This window comes from Gymnoscopelus microlampas (genome assembly GCF_963454915.1).
Source record: "Gymnoscopelus microlampas genome assembly, chromosome: 6".
In the NCBI taxonomy this organism is placed as follows: domain Eukaryota; kingdom Metazoa; phylum Chordata; class Actinopteri; order Myctophiformes; family Myctophidae; genus Gymnoscopelus; species Gymnoscopelus microlampas.
Genome location: NC_139943.1, coordinates 37783952 through 37803333, shown reverse-complemented (window position 1 = coordinate 37803333; position 19382 = coordinate 37783952). Strand labels below are relative to the sequence as shown.

Below are 19382 nucleotides of genomic sequence, written 5' to 3'. Positions count from 1 at the left end.
TTCGCCAGCTACTCTTCCCACGACACGATTTCTATTTGGGCAATAGGCTACATTGTGCACACTTATATTGACTGTGCCCTGTTGCCTCAGTTGTTCTGAACTGGCCACATACACGTTTACCTCCACTTTCCACTTGTTCAATCTGGTTGCTATGGGACAGGTAGTACTGGTAGAGCAGCTGAGATCTGGGTGACAGCAAATGACACTAACGGGGAGGGGTGCAGAGCAGACTACGAACAAGGGAAGAAGACCGTTAAGAGGGCTTGAGGGAGAAGTGAGGGTCTGTGGTGGATGTGGCTGAGGCTCATAGATAAGGGTTCAAGGAGAATGAGGACAGACAGCAGCTGGAGGCCCCGGAAGTAGAGCTCTGTCTCTGTGTGAACTGTCTGACGCACAGCAGGTGATGTAGCAGCAACAGTGTGGATGATATCCATCCACTTCTGGTCTTGCAGGGGAATGTTTTTCTTCATTGCTACTGTCGACAGTGTAACACTGTAACACAGTGGTTCTCATAGTGGGGTTCCCAGCAAAATGTGTTAATCTATAGCATCACAAGTTTAGCCACTTGGGCCAAGACCCCAAATTTAACATACCAGTACAATCTGGGTGGGCAAATTCTAGTCGTGATTTTTGTATTCCTATACATCCCTATATTATATTTGATATGAAAGCCCTTGCTGAATGGTAGCCTAGTGTTTATCATCTGACTGCTGTCCAGTGCCTTCCCTGGAAATCATATTTTTTCTTCTATTATATCCACAGCATGGGGTATGTCTACCGCCACCCATAGATACTTGTTACATAAGAGCTTATTTACTATGTCATGTTTGAAGTAATTTGTCTAATACTCATGGGTATTTAAGCTACCATTGGTAGATTTTCAGATATAAAGCATAAGCATTGCAATGTATTTTTTAATTAAGGGTACTTTCCACTAAATATAGGTAGCTCTTCCTCTCATGTCTAAAATGCATTATTAACATACTTATAATGCATTATAATCAATTATACTTTCAAACTCATAAATACACAAGGATGGCAAAGATTGGCAAGGGTCATATAGTTTGCATACGTGCTAACATTATTAAGTGATTGTAAGTCACCATAAGTGGTCAATTGGTGCTTTAAGTAAAGTAATGACATTTCTGAAGGTGTAGGCAGAAACAGTTTGTTTCTTGCATAGATTTACTGCTATTGGTGCTATTGGTAAATTCTACACACATCCAAGCAGTGGTGTAAAGTAACTAAGTGCATGCACTCAAGTACTGTACAGTTAGGTACAGTTTTGAGGTATTTACTTGAGTATTTCCAATTTTCAGTACTTTTCTTCAACTCCACTACATCTCAGAGGCAAATATTGTACTTTTACTCCACTACAATTTTATGAACACTTTAGTTACTAGCTACTTTGTAGATTTGTATTATTATTACAAAACACACTAACCACTTCAGCACTTGATACTTTTACTTAAGTAAAATATCTGAGTACTTCTTCCACCACTGCATACAGCCAGCCTTGCATGTGGATCAGATCTGGATAGTGGATACTGTATAATGCCTTTCTTCAACACTATGTGTGGCGCCCCTTCTGGCTGCTCGATGTCATGCCATTCTGTGAGCGAAGGAGAAACCCGAAGAGACTCTTCTCTCGCGAGGAACGACGCCGTTATCGAAATCCCTACAAACAACACGAGAATTCATCATTCACACGGTAATATAAGCCAATCTAACACGGTAACATGTCTCGTGCCAGGAGTGAAGATACACGGTGCACCGAAACCACAGTTTATTTAAAAAAACTTATGTCTATTTACATAAGTGCATTCCGTCGCCACGAGGCCTAAGCAAAGCTAACCAACCAGGCTAACGGGCACCATGATGACTTTGCCTTGTTTTAGCTCAGAACATTAGCAGCCGAGACAGCAGCTTGACTTCCATGACGTTGACCGTTAGCCTGGGATATGATGCTTGAATATGTGTTGTTTTAATGGGAGGGTGTGTTTGTCTCTGGATAGAGAAGCATAACGCTCCATACATTAACCATTTAATCTTTATGCAAAATGCATCATTCGTATGGTGGTGTTAACCATTATGCCCTGATATGAGCTTAGTTGGCTTGCTATCCCCGCTAGCAACATTTAGCTAGGCTCAGAATGTGGCCTCGTTTTTAACATTGAAAGCTTTGGAAATAGTTTCTGTTCATGTAATGATGTCATTTAGCCAGATGACGCAGATTAGGCCGCCCTGGCAACTCACTGATAACCAGTGGTAAAGCAGTGGTTCTCAGCCTGTGGGTCGGGACCCCCCACATGATTTTGGGGGGGTCCCCAGATGACAGTGAAGTGACAATTTAAGGACTTTTGAGACCTTTTTAATACCTCAAAAAAATAAGAAAGAGAAAAGATAAGAGACCATTACTGCATCAAAGTAATCAACAAACTACTATAGAAAATGGTAAAACATTTGCCAAACTGAGTCAAACTAAATTGATTGCCTCAACTCCTACATTCCAAGTGCCTATCATGGCGGGGGGTTCCCAGTTCAAATATGATTATTTGGGGGGGTTACAATTATGAGATTTTTTTTACATGGGTATTTCCAATTTTCAGTACTTTTACTTCTACTCCACTACATCTCAGAGGCAGATATTGTACTTTTACTCCACTACAATTATTATTGAAAACTTAAGTACTAGTTACTTTGTAGATTTTGATTATTATTACAAAACATACATTAACCACTTCAGCCCTATATACATTTTGGCCAATCTGCAAGCTCAATGCATCGCCATGCGAAGAATTGTGAGCTTGAGTACTTTTTCCACCATGCTATTCATCTAAAATGTGGAATGCCCTACCAAAAAGAGTAAAGGAGTGTAAAACCCTACTCACTTTCAAAAATGCCCTAAAGATACACCTTCAGGCAATTCAAAAATGGCCCCTGTCCAAGTCCTAACCTACCCCCCCCCCTCTCTTTCTTTTTTGTACATATTTTTCACCCTTCATACCAGTAACCTGTAAACTGATGGTATGACATTCTGTATAGTAGTGTGTATATCTGTCTGTCTCTTATATGTCAACATGATTTGTGTGCATGGGGATCTCATCTTAAACAAGCTAAGTGCTTAATGAGCTATCCAGTTTAGTAGACCTTGTATTGCGAATTTGTACTTCCACGTACTGTTATGTACTGTCATGTACTGTTCTCATGTCTTACTAAATAAAGTACATCAATCAATCAATCAAACCACTGCTGATAACAGCCCCACAAACCAACTGATTATGAAACTTCTCTTTGACAGGAGGATTAAGAAATGTACCTAGCCCTAACTTACTTACAGTATTGTTTAAATGCCAATACAGTAAGTAAGTTACCGGCTTTGTTTACTGTCGTTTTCATGGTTATATTATATTTCTCAAGACTGTACAGTATTTGTATACAACCATAACCAGCCATTGAATTAGCGGTGCCCCCTTGTGGTTGATACCCTCCACTACAGTCAATTTTACATGCATATACACAGTAAAATCCTCTGTTCATTTATCCATTAGTAACTGAGGGTTTTATTATAATATTATAATTTGGTCTCCACTCTTTTGGGGTATTCTTGTCACTTCATATTTGCACATACGTGACATTTTCCCTCTGCATTTACCCATGCTAAAACTATATGAGCAGTGAGCGCTATTAGTTCAGCACTCTGGAGCAGTTATGAGTTAGGTGTGTTGCTCAGGGACGCGAACCAGGGTCAGGGACCTTCTGTTTAGGACGGTGTCTTGCTCAGGGACGCAAACCAGGCTCAGGGACCTTCTGTTTCTCAGGCGTCTTTACTCTTTACCCACCCAGGCGTCTTTACCCACTCAGCTATGGTCGTCCCCATTGTGTAGATTCTCAAACACAAGAGATATGTGCGTAACGCCCGGGTGTTACTCTGGTCTATGGTGTGAAATAGAGTTTAGACTTTTTATTGTGTGGCCATCATTCCTTGCTTATGATGTGTTGCCAGAAAACAACACATCATGAAATAAAAAAAAGATGTGAAATTAATATGAAAATCTCCTTTGTACATAACAAAAAAACTTTCCAGCAGGGTATAACTATTTGAAATATAATATATATATATATATATATATATATATATATATATATATATATATATATATATATATACAGTAGATAATATAAATAGATCTAAATATATTTTTGACTTGACTGTAAAAATCTACTCCCATGTCTTTGGAATTAAAATAATGTAGACTTTCCAAATTGCAGAAGTCCCCCATGGTAATCATCCACATTTGCATTACAGTGAAAGTGAGACCACTGATGTGCAGTGGTATAGAGCGGGCACAGGTCAATCTTTATTTTTTAGAAAGGATTTATTTTTCCCCAGTGATTGCAATGACATGAAAAATAAAACAATTTATTTTGAATTGCATTCAATTTCCTGATAAATACCACATGGTCATGGTTTTCCCCTCCCAGAGACTAATAGTTTATTCCAACTACAAGATGACTGAACATCTGTTGAGATAGAATAAAAGTTTGACGAATGTACTTTTCTGTGAGCCAGATATGTCTTTTGTAGAACATTGTAGAACAATTTTGTGGGCCACAATGTATCATTTTCATGATACATTTCCTTCTAACCAGTGACTGAACTGTGTGAACTTGTCCTGAACCTTATGATGTGAGTGCAATGTGTTGCATTCACTCACATGGAGGTAGTAGTTGATTATAGATATTCTTACTGTTTGTTTAATGATGTTGGTCTGGTTTATACTGGATCCTTAGTCCAATGTAATGTAGAAGCAGTTACAGAATTAGCAGAACTAATAGCATACAGCCATAGTTTATGCGATTCAATTCAAATCAAAGGAGCTTTATTGGCATGAGAAAACATAGTTTACATTGCCAAAGCAATGTATTAGTGCATAGATTATGCACAATAAACACAAAATACACTTATTTATGTAGTCCCTGCCTTGCATAGTGTAATTGAAAAGATCACCAGCACTCACTCACAAGCGAGTGCTGGTGATCTTTTCAAAGATACTGTTTCTGCCAGAACCGTGCACCAGATACACGTGAACTGTGAACTTTTCAACTGATGAGTGCTCGCCTTCCTCTTTTTCAATGATCCTGCCTTGCATAGACATTAATGAAGGTGGCCAGTGTCACTATATTCACCATTTAATCTGCCACAATTGAATCTGATAAGACAAAGTAGTAAATGCCATGTTCATGTGTCTTAGTTTTTCTTGTTTGTATGATATTGCTTGTGTTGGTACGTTCTGTCCAAGAGGTTTTTTGTATGCCCGTTTAAGATTATTTTAAGTCTGTATTTGTGAACTGAAAAGCAATAAAAATGATTAATCAGGGAAAATACAAAAGTAAATGCACAAATGCTACAAATCCTTCAATCTGGCCCACATTTCAATCACACACTAAGGGGCCTCTAAACAATGCAGAGCCAAAAGCTATTTCACTTCCACCCATAGAGGGCACCACGCATGCTACAAATGGCAGTGTTTGTTAACAAAATGTGAGCTTTTAGAGGGATATATGCTGTAGTAAAAACTTTATTTTTCTGTTTTTAAAAATGTATGCCTTGTATTGTTATTTCAGGTGTGAATGATGTCTGAGCAAGATCTGGATGAAATTGTGCAAATAACAGTGGAGGATTTTGCCCAGGCTGAGCAGCCAGGTAAGATCTCTCTTAAACACACTAAATACTAATTTTATAAAGAAAATATTAGATATTTGTTTGTTTGCAGGGCTGTATGGGTCATGATTTACTAGCAGTGACAAAACGTTCTGTGTTACCAGAAGGCTATCCTGTGTGACAGAGGTGGTGTTTTGTTTTGTATTTGAACTGGATTTCTGTCAGACATGATGGACAATCATGACGATGAGGAAGATAAACCACAGAAGAAACGAAGAAAGTTGAGCATCAACCAAGCGAACAAGAACCTGGAGAACAGCAACGGCCAGGATATGTCTTCTATTAAGGTATGTCACTGATTTTATTGATCACTTTTAACCACCTTCCCTGGTGTTCCTATTTCGGGCATGTCATTATCAGCAAAGAATTTTATTTGACCCAAAATAAAATAAACCCCCCCCCCCCACCCCCCCCCGCCCCATCCCAAGCTATATCACTTGACTTCAAGCTATATCACTGACCTTTAGAACATGTATGAACCATTCATTGTTTAGAATATCTGAGATTTTCTGTTAAGGGTCTTCCCCAAACAGGGTTTCAAATTAAGATTTTCCAAAGTTCCCAGCTTTTGGTACTAAGCTCTACTAAGCTCTACTACTACTAAGCTCTGGCAAATCATTAGCATATTTTAAATGGCTTACTTTTCTATTCTAATTCTTGCAATTTGACTGTTCTGTTCTTTCTTTTTTTGTTTAATTTAAATTATAAATTATAAATCATACTATTTAACCACTTAAGCCGTATTTTATACTTAGAAAATATCAGATCTACAAGGGTCACATTGCGACGCAATGTCATATTGTGTGTTTTCTTTGTTGTTGACGGCAGGGATAATGTGGTTGAAAAGTGCTAAGCAAATGAATTATTTCTGCTGTGCAGGATGCATGTTTGTTCACAGACTGCTGAAATTGCCCAATAGGCTTCTATACAGATGAGGGGTGATAAATGAGTCATCATACTTTTTGTTACTCTAGAACCTGTTGTTCTCCATCAACTCAACCATCTGTCAGCGGCTGGAGAGCATTGAGGCTAAGCTGCAGGCAGTCGAGGCCACCTGTAAGGCCCTGGGACGCAAGTTGGACAGCATGGTGTCCAACACTAAAAGCCAGAGTCCCATCCAAGTCCCCATGGTGGCAGGATCTCCCCTGGGAGCAACTCAGACCTGGAACAAAGTGCGCTGGTGAGCTCCATGGTGTTAACTGCATGCCAGGAAATGTTGCACCTGTGTTTTCCTTAACCGAGGGATCGAACTGAGAATGCCACCAAATGACAAAATGGAGATTAGCAGAAGGATAATTTCTTGACGGAGTAATTGCGCATCTTTTATCGGTTGATTTTGCAAAGCTGCAATAACAGAAACTGAAAAGAAAGCATTACCCATCAATGTACTCCACATATTCATATTGTTTCTGTCTTCCTGCAGTGTTGTTCCACAGACAAATGTGATAGTGAGCAGTGACCGTCCAAAGGGGCCGGTCCACGAGGACACACCACTGGAGAACCTTCTCAGCAAGTCAGTGATTCTCATTTACGCTTTCTGTTGTGTATAGAATATCAATAATCAATATACATAATTAGACCTTACAGACAATAGAAACAATATAATAAGCAAAATTTGGGTTTGAATCATTATTTGTTTTTACTTTGTAGCACTAGTGCGCAGGGCCTCAGAATAGTTTTGATTGACAAATATGAGACGGGCCAAAAGTAAATTAATATTGCGCTCTTTCAATCTCTCCCTAGTGCGATTTGGCTTGACTTTTGTTAGGCACGGCCAGAAAACAGCACAAATGCTGTTTGGAAATACAAATTAACGAGTTAAGACAGCAAGGAAATCAACACGTTAGAAACTTTATGAGAAGAGAGGTGAAGGGAGGGAGAATTAACGTTGGGCTGTCGCTGATTAAGATTGCACAGAAAACACTGGAATGTCAGCGCAGCAGCATTTGGCGACATCTCTGCGACTTTGTGCCAATCATGTATGTATTGTGTGCCAATGAGTAAACTATTCCCACACTACATAGCACCTACAAACAGAGCGCCTACGGTTAGCACACAAGGCACATGTTCAGTGTACTAACTAGTGAATGTAGAGAGGAAGGGACATTAGACTGAAAAAATAAAGATAAATAACAAACCAGAAACATTTGCACACGCAAAAACGCTCCCACGCAACTTGGAGCCCTGCTGACATAATAGCTGAACTCAGCGTGTGTTTGTGTGTGTTTTCAGTACAGCAAGCGGGCGGCGGCAAAACACCATCCTAGTGAAAGTGCGGGTGCCTGATGAGAATCAAGATGACCAAGAGAGTGGCTCTGAGACAAGTGACACCGTTTCCAATGGTGGCCAAAGTGCACAAAGCAGCCAGAATGTCACTCTCATCACCCTCAACTCAGAAGGTGTGGCTTCACTTTGCTATTATTGACACACACACACACACACACACACACACACACACACACACACACACACACACACACACACACACACACACACACACACACACACACACACACACACACACACACACACACACACACACACACACACACACACAGAAGGTATTGTCTCTGTAAAACATGTTTTCTCCCTGTCTTGTGTAGACCTGGCGTGACTATTTCATAAGGTCTGAATATTGAATCAAAAAAGCAGACTCCACTGAGTAACCGCGCTTTCACGTGCACTTGAATGTATCAGTGAATGTGGTAGCTTGTTCAGTGGCTGATGCCAGGCCTGGGGAAAATAACTCATGCCTAATTGAGCATAGCCTGACTAAGCCTGTACGTTTTGTTATTGTTTTGTGTCTGACTTTTTGTGGATTGTTTTGAACGGGCTCTGTTTCTTTTTCTTTGGAGGTCTGAGGACCAGTCACCAAAATCCAGTCAGCCTTAGCTCACCACATCAGAACCCTACATGTCAGTGTAACAAATGTAACATATACAGCCTCAGACGTGACTCCACATATCTTCAGAATTACACAAGTTGTCTATCTCCTTTACTACCACATGGGTGTGCTGTGGCATTATATGAGGTCACAGAATACATTCAGTGCTATTGGGTGTTATTTTATGACCCATTCTGCTCTTATCTGCAGAATGTGGATGGACCACGTTTGTGATGCATATACTATATATTGAAGTCCTACCACAAGCTTTATTTTCATGCTATTAGCATTAGCAAGGTAATGCGTTTCAACAGCATAACATGCATGTGTTTTAACATGCAATTCCTCCTCCTTTTTGTCCTCCTCTGTAGACGACTACCCAACAGGCACCTGGCTGGGAGACGAAAACAACCCAGAGATGCGTGTGCGGTGTCCTGTGTCGCCGGCTGACATGCTCCACATCACCACCAACTGCCGTACGGCAGAGAAGATGGCACTGACGCTGCTGGACTACCTGTTTCACCGGGAGGTCCAAGCCATGTCCAACCTCTCCGGACAAGGGAAACACGGGAAGAAGCAGCTGGACCCACTGATGATCTATGGCATTCGCTGTGAGTGTCGCCATGCCACCAACTTATGTTTGATTTATCCTCCGTCGTATGACAAACTATGAATCCGGCTTTAGGCCTGACCTGCTGCCACTGACTTAATACATACAGGATGTTCATTTTAAGACTACTGGTCACTTGACTATGCCCATTTTGTAAAAAAAGAAACACAGGGTCTATGTCACCGAGTTTCTTTTTCCTGTGTGCAACATATGTTTTGAATTGTTTTCAATTGGGGGCTTTCAATTACGCTGTGCTAGATACGCCAACAGCATGACAAGGCACTGAGCTTGTATTCTGCGCTGCGCGTGCACATCTGTTATTTTTATCTGGTCGCTGAGAGTTGAAATATTTTCAACTGGGTGTTTGGATGAGCGTCTTGTGTTTTCAGCTGTGGAAAGAACGGCAAAATAAAATATCAGATGTGCCTTCCATTTAGACGAGAACGGCATTTTCGGGGGTTGAAATCGCAACAAAGTGAAACCCCTTTCCAGAGTGGAAATCTTTGAAAACGCTCCGTCTCGCGTCTCCGTGTAAACAATACGGGGGAAATGGCAAAATGTGTGATGTCATGGTTCACGCCGCGTACGCTATTACATCGATGTAAACAAACAGCTGTGATAGGAAGCACTAGCCACCTGGCCACCTGGCGTGCACACTACAGCGTTTTCAATCACTTCGGCGTCTCTGTGTAAACGCTGAATAAAAAGTGAGAACGCAACGGCACTTTGTCGTTTTCTGTTCTGATCGTTACCATGTAATCATGGCCATAAAGGGACATATTTCTTTATATCCCTTATGCTCTAGCTCAGGAACTAATCCCCAGAAAAGCATTTTGATCTTCCCTATACTAAAGCTTTTATTATGCAGACGGTCCTCTAACAGATCTCATCTCTCAAGTATCTCTGAGCCATTTGACCAGCTTGCCAACTTCTCAGCAAAGAAAACCAACTGATAATTGCTGGGGAAGTGTTTAATAACCTCCATTAATCAGGCATCTTGATTATCTAAATGTTCTTAATAGAGTTTAGTAAGCCAGGATAAAGACCCCTCCTCTTCTCCCCACAGCATTTCCTGAACCCTCTGGTATGAAACCCAAACTTCACCCGTCCCACATTTCAACCCTCATCCCCATTACGAATCAGTGTATTACCGCCTATCAGAGACACTGACCCGTGCCGCATAGTTCCACAGAAATGTGCACAAATATGGGCTGCAATCTGCAGGGCAGGTTACAACAACACACATTCATCATTGCATACATGCATTAATGCGTAACACATTTTATAACATACCAAACTCTAAATGACAAGCATATGTTGGTCACTGTTTTCCTAACAGGGCCATTCTTAATTCACCAAGCTCTTTGATGCGTATTTATCCAAATCGGGGGACGTGGCAGGAGGCAGAGGTATATTTACGAGAATGCTGTCTGCGGCTATACAGTATGTACAGTATATGCAAAAGGTGCTTATTGCTGTGCAAAAGGAGGAGATCTATTGCTTTTATGCAGAGTTGAGCTTAGACCCTCTGTGGGAAAAGATGTTCTGTCGAGCATTTTCCTATAAAGCGGTTTTGCATACTCGTCTATTGTAATGTGCCAGGTTATGTACAATTGCTAGGCTACCCGCGTTTCCCCTCAGCTGTGTGGATGTACTGTATGTGCTCGTGTTGTTAGAGGCAGATACGGCTTGACTATGAGGTATGTAAAGACTGGATAGGGCTGGGTGACTTCCATGTGACTCGTGCCTCGTTCCTGAAAGGGAGAGGAGTGAATACGCACCTGTCCTGCCTGCCCACACAGGCTCCGTCAAGTGTGTAGGGGAGGGTGACACTAACCGCCGCCTGTCTGTACCACTCCCCGCCTTTCTGTCTTGTTTTGTACCTTCAGGCTCTAGCCGCCCCTTGAGCTGATGTAGGAATGAGCTGTCAGGTTGGTTGCAACCTCCCGACAGCTATTAACACTTTCATAGACAGCCTCTCAAGCCGCACGTGCCTATGTCTCAGGAGGGGAAAGGGGGCATGTTCCTTTGCACGTCGAAGAAGATCTGAACCCACATGTTGACCTTTGACCCCTCTGTGTCCCCACAGGTCACTTGTTCTACAAGTTTGGCATCAGCGAGTCCGACTGGTACCGCATCAAGCAGAGCATCGACTCCAAGTGCCGCACTGCCTGGAGACGCAAGCAGCGTGGTCAAAGTCTGGCCGTCAAGAGCTTCTCCAAACGTACGCCTCGTGCAACAGGCACAGGTATCATGCCTGTACACAAATAGCAAACATAAGCACACTCCCACATACAATATTTATTATGTATTTAGTCTGTATTCAAAGTACGGGGTTGCACCACATGAACACATGAGTTTTGCTACCGCATTCAACTCCAGTGTAATACAGGTGTACAGAGGGTTAGTGGTTTGTGCCTATACTGTGGTGACGTGTAGATTGCATTGCAAATGCCTGCCAGGGGCCACCGTCAGCTACAAACACATTCACACGCAATACTTGTGCAGGTCATTCTTTTAGCACTCGTACAGCTTTTAGAAGACAGTGTCAAACCCAAGCGCAGATGCAGTTTGTATTGTTGCAGATGGTTGTAATCTGCACACAACAGCGCCTGCTGTCCTCCCCTCTCAGTGATCCATCACCCTTCACCTCTGACCAGGGAGAGTGAGACTGCAGGGGAAACCCAAATATCCTGTGAGCACACATCAGGGGTGAACTGTTAGGCCCTCGGCCCGGCCACACACGCCCAGAAGTGGACAATGCAAACACTAGTTCAGACGACATACACTACGCACATGCATTTTCTCAAGCACCCACTCAACCCCACACTCCCCTTAATCAGAGGACACGCTAATGGACCGGAAAGAGGGGGAATCATATGCCTTTACAAAAAAACTGCATAATTTATCAGTGGACTGGTGAAGAGCGCTCACACCGACAGCTGTAGTCTCCACGAGCCACCTGGCTGTAGCTTCTTTCTCTCTGGCAAACGATTGCGCTGGGGATTATTTACTTAATGCAATGCTGAAGGATGAGGGGGGAAAACAACGGCTCACCCCAAGAGTAATGCATGTGAGGCTTTTGAGATACCGACATGTCAATTTTGATCATCCCGCTCATGCCTCATGTTTTTATATTGTGTGTTGTCTCATAAATGGTCGACAGACAGCCTTCCTCTGGGATTGTGGGAACCCTGTATGTGGTTCCATTTGTACACTTTCGGAGTTACAAATGGATAAATTAATGCTGAGGATTTTACTGTGAAGTTCTCCTGAAGAACTCATTCACCGAATCATCTTCAATTCAGTCCACACCTCTCCCAAATGGTCTTTTTTATTGCCTTCCATTTTGACATATAAGGCGTGAGTGTGTTTATCTTGCGGGGTGCGGTGCATGCTCTCCTGTCACCTAGTGCTCGTATCCACCTTGACAGTTGCCGGGCAGGTAGGCGGGGCTTGTGGCAGGGCGATGGGTGCAAAGGTTTCAGAGTGCCAGGGTGACTGTGGGTGTTTAGACTGAGGCCAGGAGGTTGTGTTTGGCTGCTAGGCCACAAGTGTGTTTGGACGTCTAGCTGGAAAGGCCTTGTTGTGTATTTAGACGTGTTTGATGAAGTATAAACACGCCATCATCCAGCAGATGGCCTGGGAATTAGCCAAGTCCCCCCCCCCCCACCCGAGGGCTTTTAGAATAATCATTTGTGGGTGTGTGGAGGCATGTGAGTGTCTGTCTGTATCTCACCACCACAGAAGGTTATCTTTACTTTTCATAGTTTCTGCACTGAAATTGTTTACAGTGAATTCCTACATGTGAATAATGCTCATCATCATGCTGTATTGTTTGTCTCCATAAGCAGAAGGAGGCATTGCGGCCGAAACGACCCACATGGAGGCCGCTACCCAGCAAACCCTACACTACGCCCTGGCCAATCAGCAAGTCCAGATCCATCGGATTGGAGAGGACGGGCAGGTCCAGGTGGTGAGTGCCAGCCACTTATCTTTGTGTTCATGTTACTATGAGAGAGTTTGAATTTGAAATACAAATGGATGGCCTGCGTTTTAGCTGTGATGATGCTTTCTGTTCCTTCTCTCTGCAACTTTCCATATTTTTGGCATGTCATTGTAGGTGAAAATTGTCAAACATTGTCATAAATAACTACGGATTACAAGCTGATCTACAAGCTCACAAGGTGTCGCATCACGTCATCTTGTGAGCTTATAGATCAGCTAGTTTAGCTATTCGTCGTACGACGAAGTATATAGGGCATAAGTCTTTAACTTTCTCAGACACAAGAAATAAATGTTTTCTTTCTTTCTATGACTTTTTTGTTATGTTTTTTGTTCTTTTGCTATTAACGATTTTCTTGTTTTTAAGCCGTTGCCATAGTAAGGTCGTAGAGAGCAGGGCTTGTAATGCATGGGGGTAGATCTCACCACCCACTGCGGAGACACGTACAGAACTTAACAGGAAGATAGTGCAACTTATGTCAATGTACTGTAGGAGTGGCTCATGCTTGGGGATTGGACGACCTTGTACAGCTGCAAGGGTCAGAGGTCAGAGTCAGGCCCACAGCATTATGGGTGGGCTGGCGACCAGGAAGTCACTGGTCCTATTGTGATATCTGAAAAGTTTAGCCACACAATAGACAACCCTAAATCCTGGGCAGTTTGTTTTGGATCCAATTCTTAGAGATTTAGTCTGATGCTAATATGTAAAGACTGTCGAAGGATTCCATCTTTATTGTGGGTTGGAAATCTAATACATCAGCGTTTGGAAGTTGGCGCGGTGTCTGCGTGAGATCATAAAATCAGCATTTAAATTGTCAGATATCGGTTCATAGTTCACCACACAGCATGTTATTGCTAACATAGTAAAAGCAGCTTGATTTTCTCTCACTTATTTACTGTAGATTCAAACAATAAATGAGGGATACACAGCTGGTGGGGCAGAGAGCACATCATGGAGAAATCCCCTTAGATTATCTTGTCATAGTGTTATAATTACGGGTTTTGTGTAATCAAAGTTATGAATTCTTAAAGTAATTGTGTTTATTGTATGAAGTTCTGGTTCTGCAGGCAGTCAATATGCACACTGATTGGTGCCTCCAGGACCCCTCTCTGCACATGAGTGCTGACAGTGCTGCAAAGCTGCCACGTCCAATCCATGACTACTGTTAAATAATGTTAACTGTTATTAGCTTGCCACATCATACAGCACTGTCTTAACCACATTAACCCTGGCGTCCCTATTTTGGGCATTTTGTTTTGTTGAAAAAAAGTAGATATTTGTGAGCCTTGTGAGCTTGTAGATTGTCTATGTTTGAATAGCCAAAGTATAACGTAGGCCGTAAGTGGTTAAGTAATCTGCCTCCACAGAAGATAGATGATGCATGGCTTTTGAGGCCCATTTGATTGATGATGGGTGACTTGATGTGAGAAAGGAGGGCACAGGCAAAAAAAAAGATGTGAGACAGGCAGAGCAGAGACAGAGGAAAGGGATGAGGCCTAGATGGAAGAAAGCTCATCGCACTGTCATTACCCTCTTGATATTCCACAGTGTTAAAGGGTGCAGCTGAGCCTGAAATTTATGAGTGGTGCTAATGCGGTAGAGGAAATGATGCGCATGCTCTGGAAGAACTCTGCAGGGCTGGGCTGGGCCTCGGATGATGGAGCAGTCAGAGATCACTAAGCGAAACTGCACAAAGCACACACCCAGATACAGATAATGCACATTGCACAATGTCAAAATATGCACACAATATGCTGACGTATTCTTACATTACACAAGACACTGCCTCCTCAGATGCATGGGGATTAAGGTTTCATCTTTGTCTTCTTCACCTCTGTTTTTCTCTCTCAGATTCCACAGGGTCAGCTGCACATTGCCCAGGTGCCACAAGGAGAGGAGGTGCAGATCACACAGGACAGTGAGGCAAGTGTGTGTGTGTGTGTGTGTGTGTGTGTGTGTGTGTGTGTGTGTGTGTGTGTGTGTATAAAAAACACACACACACACACACACACACACACACAAAAGTGAAGGTGTGTTGTGTGTGTGTGTGTGTGTGCGTGCGTGCGTGTGTGTGTATAAAAAACACACCTTGAGTCATCTTTTTATTCTTTTCTTAATTTCACTTATCACAGATCACATCACTAAGGAAATGTTGTCTCCAAAAGTGAAGGCTGTGGGTGGGGGGTATGGCTGTATAAACTACTTTTGTGTTGACAGCCCAGTGTGTCATTTTGCGCCATGCTGCAACCAGACTTATTTTGCGGCTTATTTGCCTTCCTCTTGGCAATTGCAATGCCCATTGTGTGTTCAGTGATGGGTCACTTCACGTCTATGCGAGCCCTTCAGAACTGATTGCCTTTATTTTCCAAACTTTTCAACCCATTTCCAGGGATTTCATTGATGGGTCAAAGCTAACTTAACCCACAAAGAAAACAAAGAAACCCTAACAACATCATTAACTGTTCAACTCGACTCAAACTGTGTTCTCTTCCAACCAGGAAGAAATGGAAAGCATTAATCTGCCTTCATGCTTCTGTCTTGTCAGTCGTCGTGGTTACTTGTCAGCCCCTGTCATCCCAGTGAGGAATGGGGCACGCCGGCGATATAGCTGACAGTTCTGAAGTCATTAGGGAGCTTGCGCATGAGCAGATGTTCTATATTAAGAGTGCCCGACTGTTTATATATCTGCGTACTTGTGCAGAGGTTATTACATTTGTTTCCACATAATGCCCAGATGGCTCGTGTCCCCCCCACCAGACAGCCTCGCATGCGCACACATCGACCCGGCCAGCCAGCTGAAACCCGAGAGAATCCGACTCCAAAACCGCACCAAGTGCTGCCTCAGCATCATTGTTAATGATTTTAAAAGGATGTGGGGGAGAGAGAGATTTATTCTGAGGCGCCAGTGTGTGCACAACATACACACACACAGATGCACATGCACATAAATGCATGCGCGTGCTGCACATCGCAAGACAGGGCATTTCAGGGCAAAATCAGTTGTCACCTTGACTGCGCATTTTTCTCATCTTCCTACCCCATGTACTGAACGCACACCGCGAGAAGAAATGCACGATTGAGTGAGAGAGACAGCAAGAATTGGAGGCAGAGAAGACTAAAGCCTTTCCTGCTCTTTGTGGCTGAGGCCAGCGACGCTCCCCCTCCCTCTTCCCTGCTTCCTACTCAATGATATTGTTTGTTTTTTTGGAGTTCAAAGCTTAGCAACAAAATCCCACTTCTCCCAACTGCCAGTCACAGAGTGTGTTTTCATTAGGAACGGGCCTCTCGCATCAAAGCTGTTGGTTTGAGCACGCTCAGAAAGGAAATTAGTTATTTGAGAGATCACTGTGCCTCTCCTCCATATGGCAGCTCAGACAGGCGCTGTATGGGTACATGTAACACAATTAGGGACAAAAGAATGGCTGAAAATAGACAACAGTAGGATAAATTATGATTAGCTTATAATGATGCCCCTTTCTCCTGTGGACATTATAATTTCAGTGTGAGGCAGCGGAGAGGTCGTTAATCTCTGCATGTCATTAGGAAGTGTGTGTCGGTATGCGGGTGCGGGCACACGCGCTCTTGTTTACGGGAGTCTTGATAATAGCCAGAAGTGACAGTAGTGTTGACTTCACATACTCAGGCATTGCATGCAGGCATCCTTTCCATTCCCTTGTAATGTAGTGTAAACAGTCCTCTGTGAAACCATGCATGGTCCAAATCCGTAACAACAATACTCACATGTTTGCCACTAACAAACCATGTGTTATTGTTGATGGGTTCAGGCACGGGTTCATGTTCGAAGCGGGCTGTAGGCTGAAGGTTGCAAGTGGCAGCTACTGGTCTTCATGTTTAGCACCATGCACAGTCAATGATGTGGGGCTCTCAGGTGGCCAAGTCTGCGCAGAGGAAATGCCATGCAAAAGACTGCACAGTGCAGTTTCCATTTGTGTTCTCTTAAAGGTTTGGTTGTGAGCACCATCTGTTTACAATCCAGCAAATTATATTATATTTGATATGCCTGTGCTTCCCGTTATGGTGAGGACATAGATAATGTGCTGTAAAACTCAAATAAATAAATAAAAAATGATAAAAATGAACATTCAAATGTCCCTGTGGCCTGTGCGTGTGATATTATGACATCTGACTGTTTTAATTTACCGCAGTCTCCGTTCTCTTTCTCAGGGGAATCTCCAAATTCACCAGGTGCATGTTGGTCAGGATGGACAGGTAAGAACACACAAAGACACAACCCCCCACCATCATGTGTGTAGACACGCACGCAAAACTATTCCACTTATAAGCCTGACTCATTTGAGTTCCACTAATAAGCCTCTCTCCAGATGTTGAACCATGTTCCCGTCTCCTCAGCAATTTTCATGCATTTTGTGTATATACCACAACTACCACTGCAACTAGTTGAGACTAAATAACATTAGGGTTAAGCATGTGTGGCTTTGTGGTATCAGAACAGCCAGTCGGCAGGCCTTTTGTCAGATTGATACATGGGCCCTCGTCAGATCTTCCATAGCTGACTCATCATGTGCTTGATGGCACAGCGTCCTGTAGCCTCTGGCCTGTGTGAGCTGGCTATTTGTTCTGCTGATGCATCAGACATGGATGGATATGGCCGGGCAGCGCTCCATCATCCCCAGGCTCCCTGGACCAAGATAAAAATCTCCATCTCAAGCCATTGCTCTCTCACACAGACATACAGATGGCTTAGTGATTCTCAACTTTTTTTATTTTAAGGACCCCCGGTTTGATATGCATTAGGCCACACAACCCCATTCGATACAATGTTGTGTTAATTTAACTCTGAAAGGGACATTTGGTTCCATCTGTACACTCACCCATGACGGCCCCCTGGAGCCCCCTCAAGACCCTTGCGGTCACCACATTGAGAACCAGTGGTTTAGGCTATAATATATTATGCACAGACACACACACACATACACCCTTACCTATGCTGAGCTTTCCCATTTGCTTGTGTTTTGAGTGTTTTTTCTGCTTTCCTCTCCCGTGCTCGCTGCACACTTTTTTTTAATGTTTTGGACTGAGGGCGCTTCCTGTTTCTCTGTTCTTGCCTCCGGGATCAAAGCGAGTCTCTCGATCAAAGCGGTGCAGGCCTGTGTGTGACCATCACAGATCACAGATGGGCGCCACAGATGAGCACATTATTTCATATTCATGACCTCATCATGTGGGTCTAGAAAATAGAAGCACGGCTTTAGAGGAGGAAGCTCTTTCTCACGCTCCCCTCTGTCTAAAGGTTGCCATGGTTTGTATTTGCTCTTTCTGGGGACAGGTGCTTTTCAATAAACACCAGTGGTGGGAATGTTGACTGCTGGACAGCCAATGAGAGCTACTCTTGATAAGCTAGGCGGTCGGCATCCATTTTGCTTAATGCTTCAGATTCTGGGGTGAAGAAAGACTGAGACTTGGAAGCCAGCCCACTGTCAACTCAAATCAAACTCTGGAACTGCATGCACGGTGGCTCCCATGTGCTGTTGGCCGCTCTATTGTTCTATTATAATCATGATTAGGATCTATGTCATCCAATTTATTCATATGTTTTAGTCATCCTGATGTGTCATGGCTGTGTGCGTGTGTGTCTGCACACGTGTTTATTGTGGTGTGTGCGCTGCATGCATCTGTTTTACATGAGCCATTGCGTTGTTTGTATTGTTTTATTGTCTTTGGGGTTGGATATGTGTTTTCAATCGATTACGAGGTAATCGGCCCACATCCTCGCGTCCGTCTCTCTCTCACACTCTCCTACTTGTGTCCTAAAATAACCTGCTCACTGAGCCTCATGGCAGCATTCCTGTCTGTGTCTCTCTAGGATCTTGGCACAGGGTTTTGGACAAATTCTGGTTCGGATTTTGCGCCACAATACAAAAGTATTCAGCCGTTGTGCAACTAGGTTCACAAAGTTCATCATCGGCCAGGTTTTTGATTTGTGTGTGAATGTGCCATGGTTTCTATGAAGGTATCCTGTCTATATGGTAATTGTGCCTTGGCAAGAACTGCATGCATCACCATCCACAGACGGCCATATGAATTATTTTTATCTTTTTCTTTTTGAATGACATGTAGAATGTGTCTAGGCTTTAAGCCGGTTTTATACTTAGTTGCGTGCCAGTATTGCGCACCA

General features: G+C 43.0%; 1 protein-coding gene across 4 annotated transcripts in view; it reads left to right on the top strand.

Moving 5' to 3' along the window:
* Nucleotides 1-1612: 1612 nt before the first annotated feature.
* Nucleotides 1613-19382, top strand: part of banp (BTG3 associated nuclear protein) — a 35518-nt gene continuing 17748 nt past the window's right edge. Inside the window, exons 1-11 of one of the 4 annotated variants that reach the window (XM_084059017.1) lie at nt 1613-1711; nt 5629-5707; nt 5891-6012; nt 6700-6905; nt 7149-7238; nt 7958-8124; nt 8981-9220; nt 11309-11443; nt 13074-13195; nt 15077-15148; nt 17411-17455. In XM_084059017.1, the coding sequence (XP_083915143.1) occupies nt 5635-5707; nt 5891-6012; nt 6700-6905; nt 7149-7238; nt 7958-8124; nt 8981-9220; nt 11309-11443; nt 13074-13195; nt 15077-15148; nt 17411-17455 (1272 nt within the window). In that variant the 5' untranslated portion in view covers nt 1613-1711; nt 5629-5634. Of the gene's footprint in view, nt 1712-5628; nt 5708-5890; nt 6013-6699; nt 6906-7148; nt 7239-7957; nt 8125-8980; nt 9221-11308; nt 11468-13070; nt 13196-15076; nt 15149-17410; nt 17456-19382 lie in introns of all 4 variants that reach the window. The other 3 variants (XM_084059016.1, XM_084059015.1, XM_084059014.1) reach the window with 3 other exon arrangements.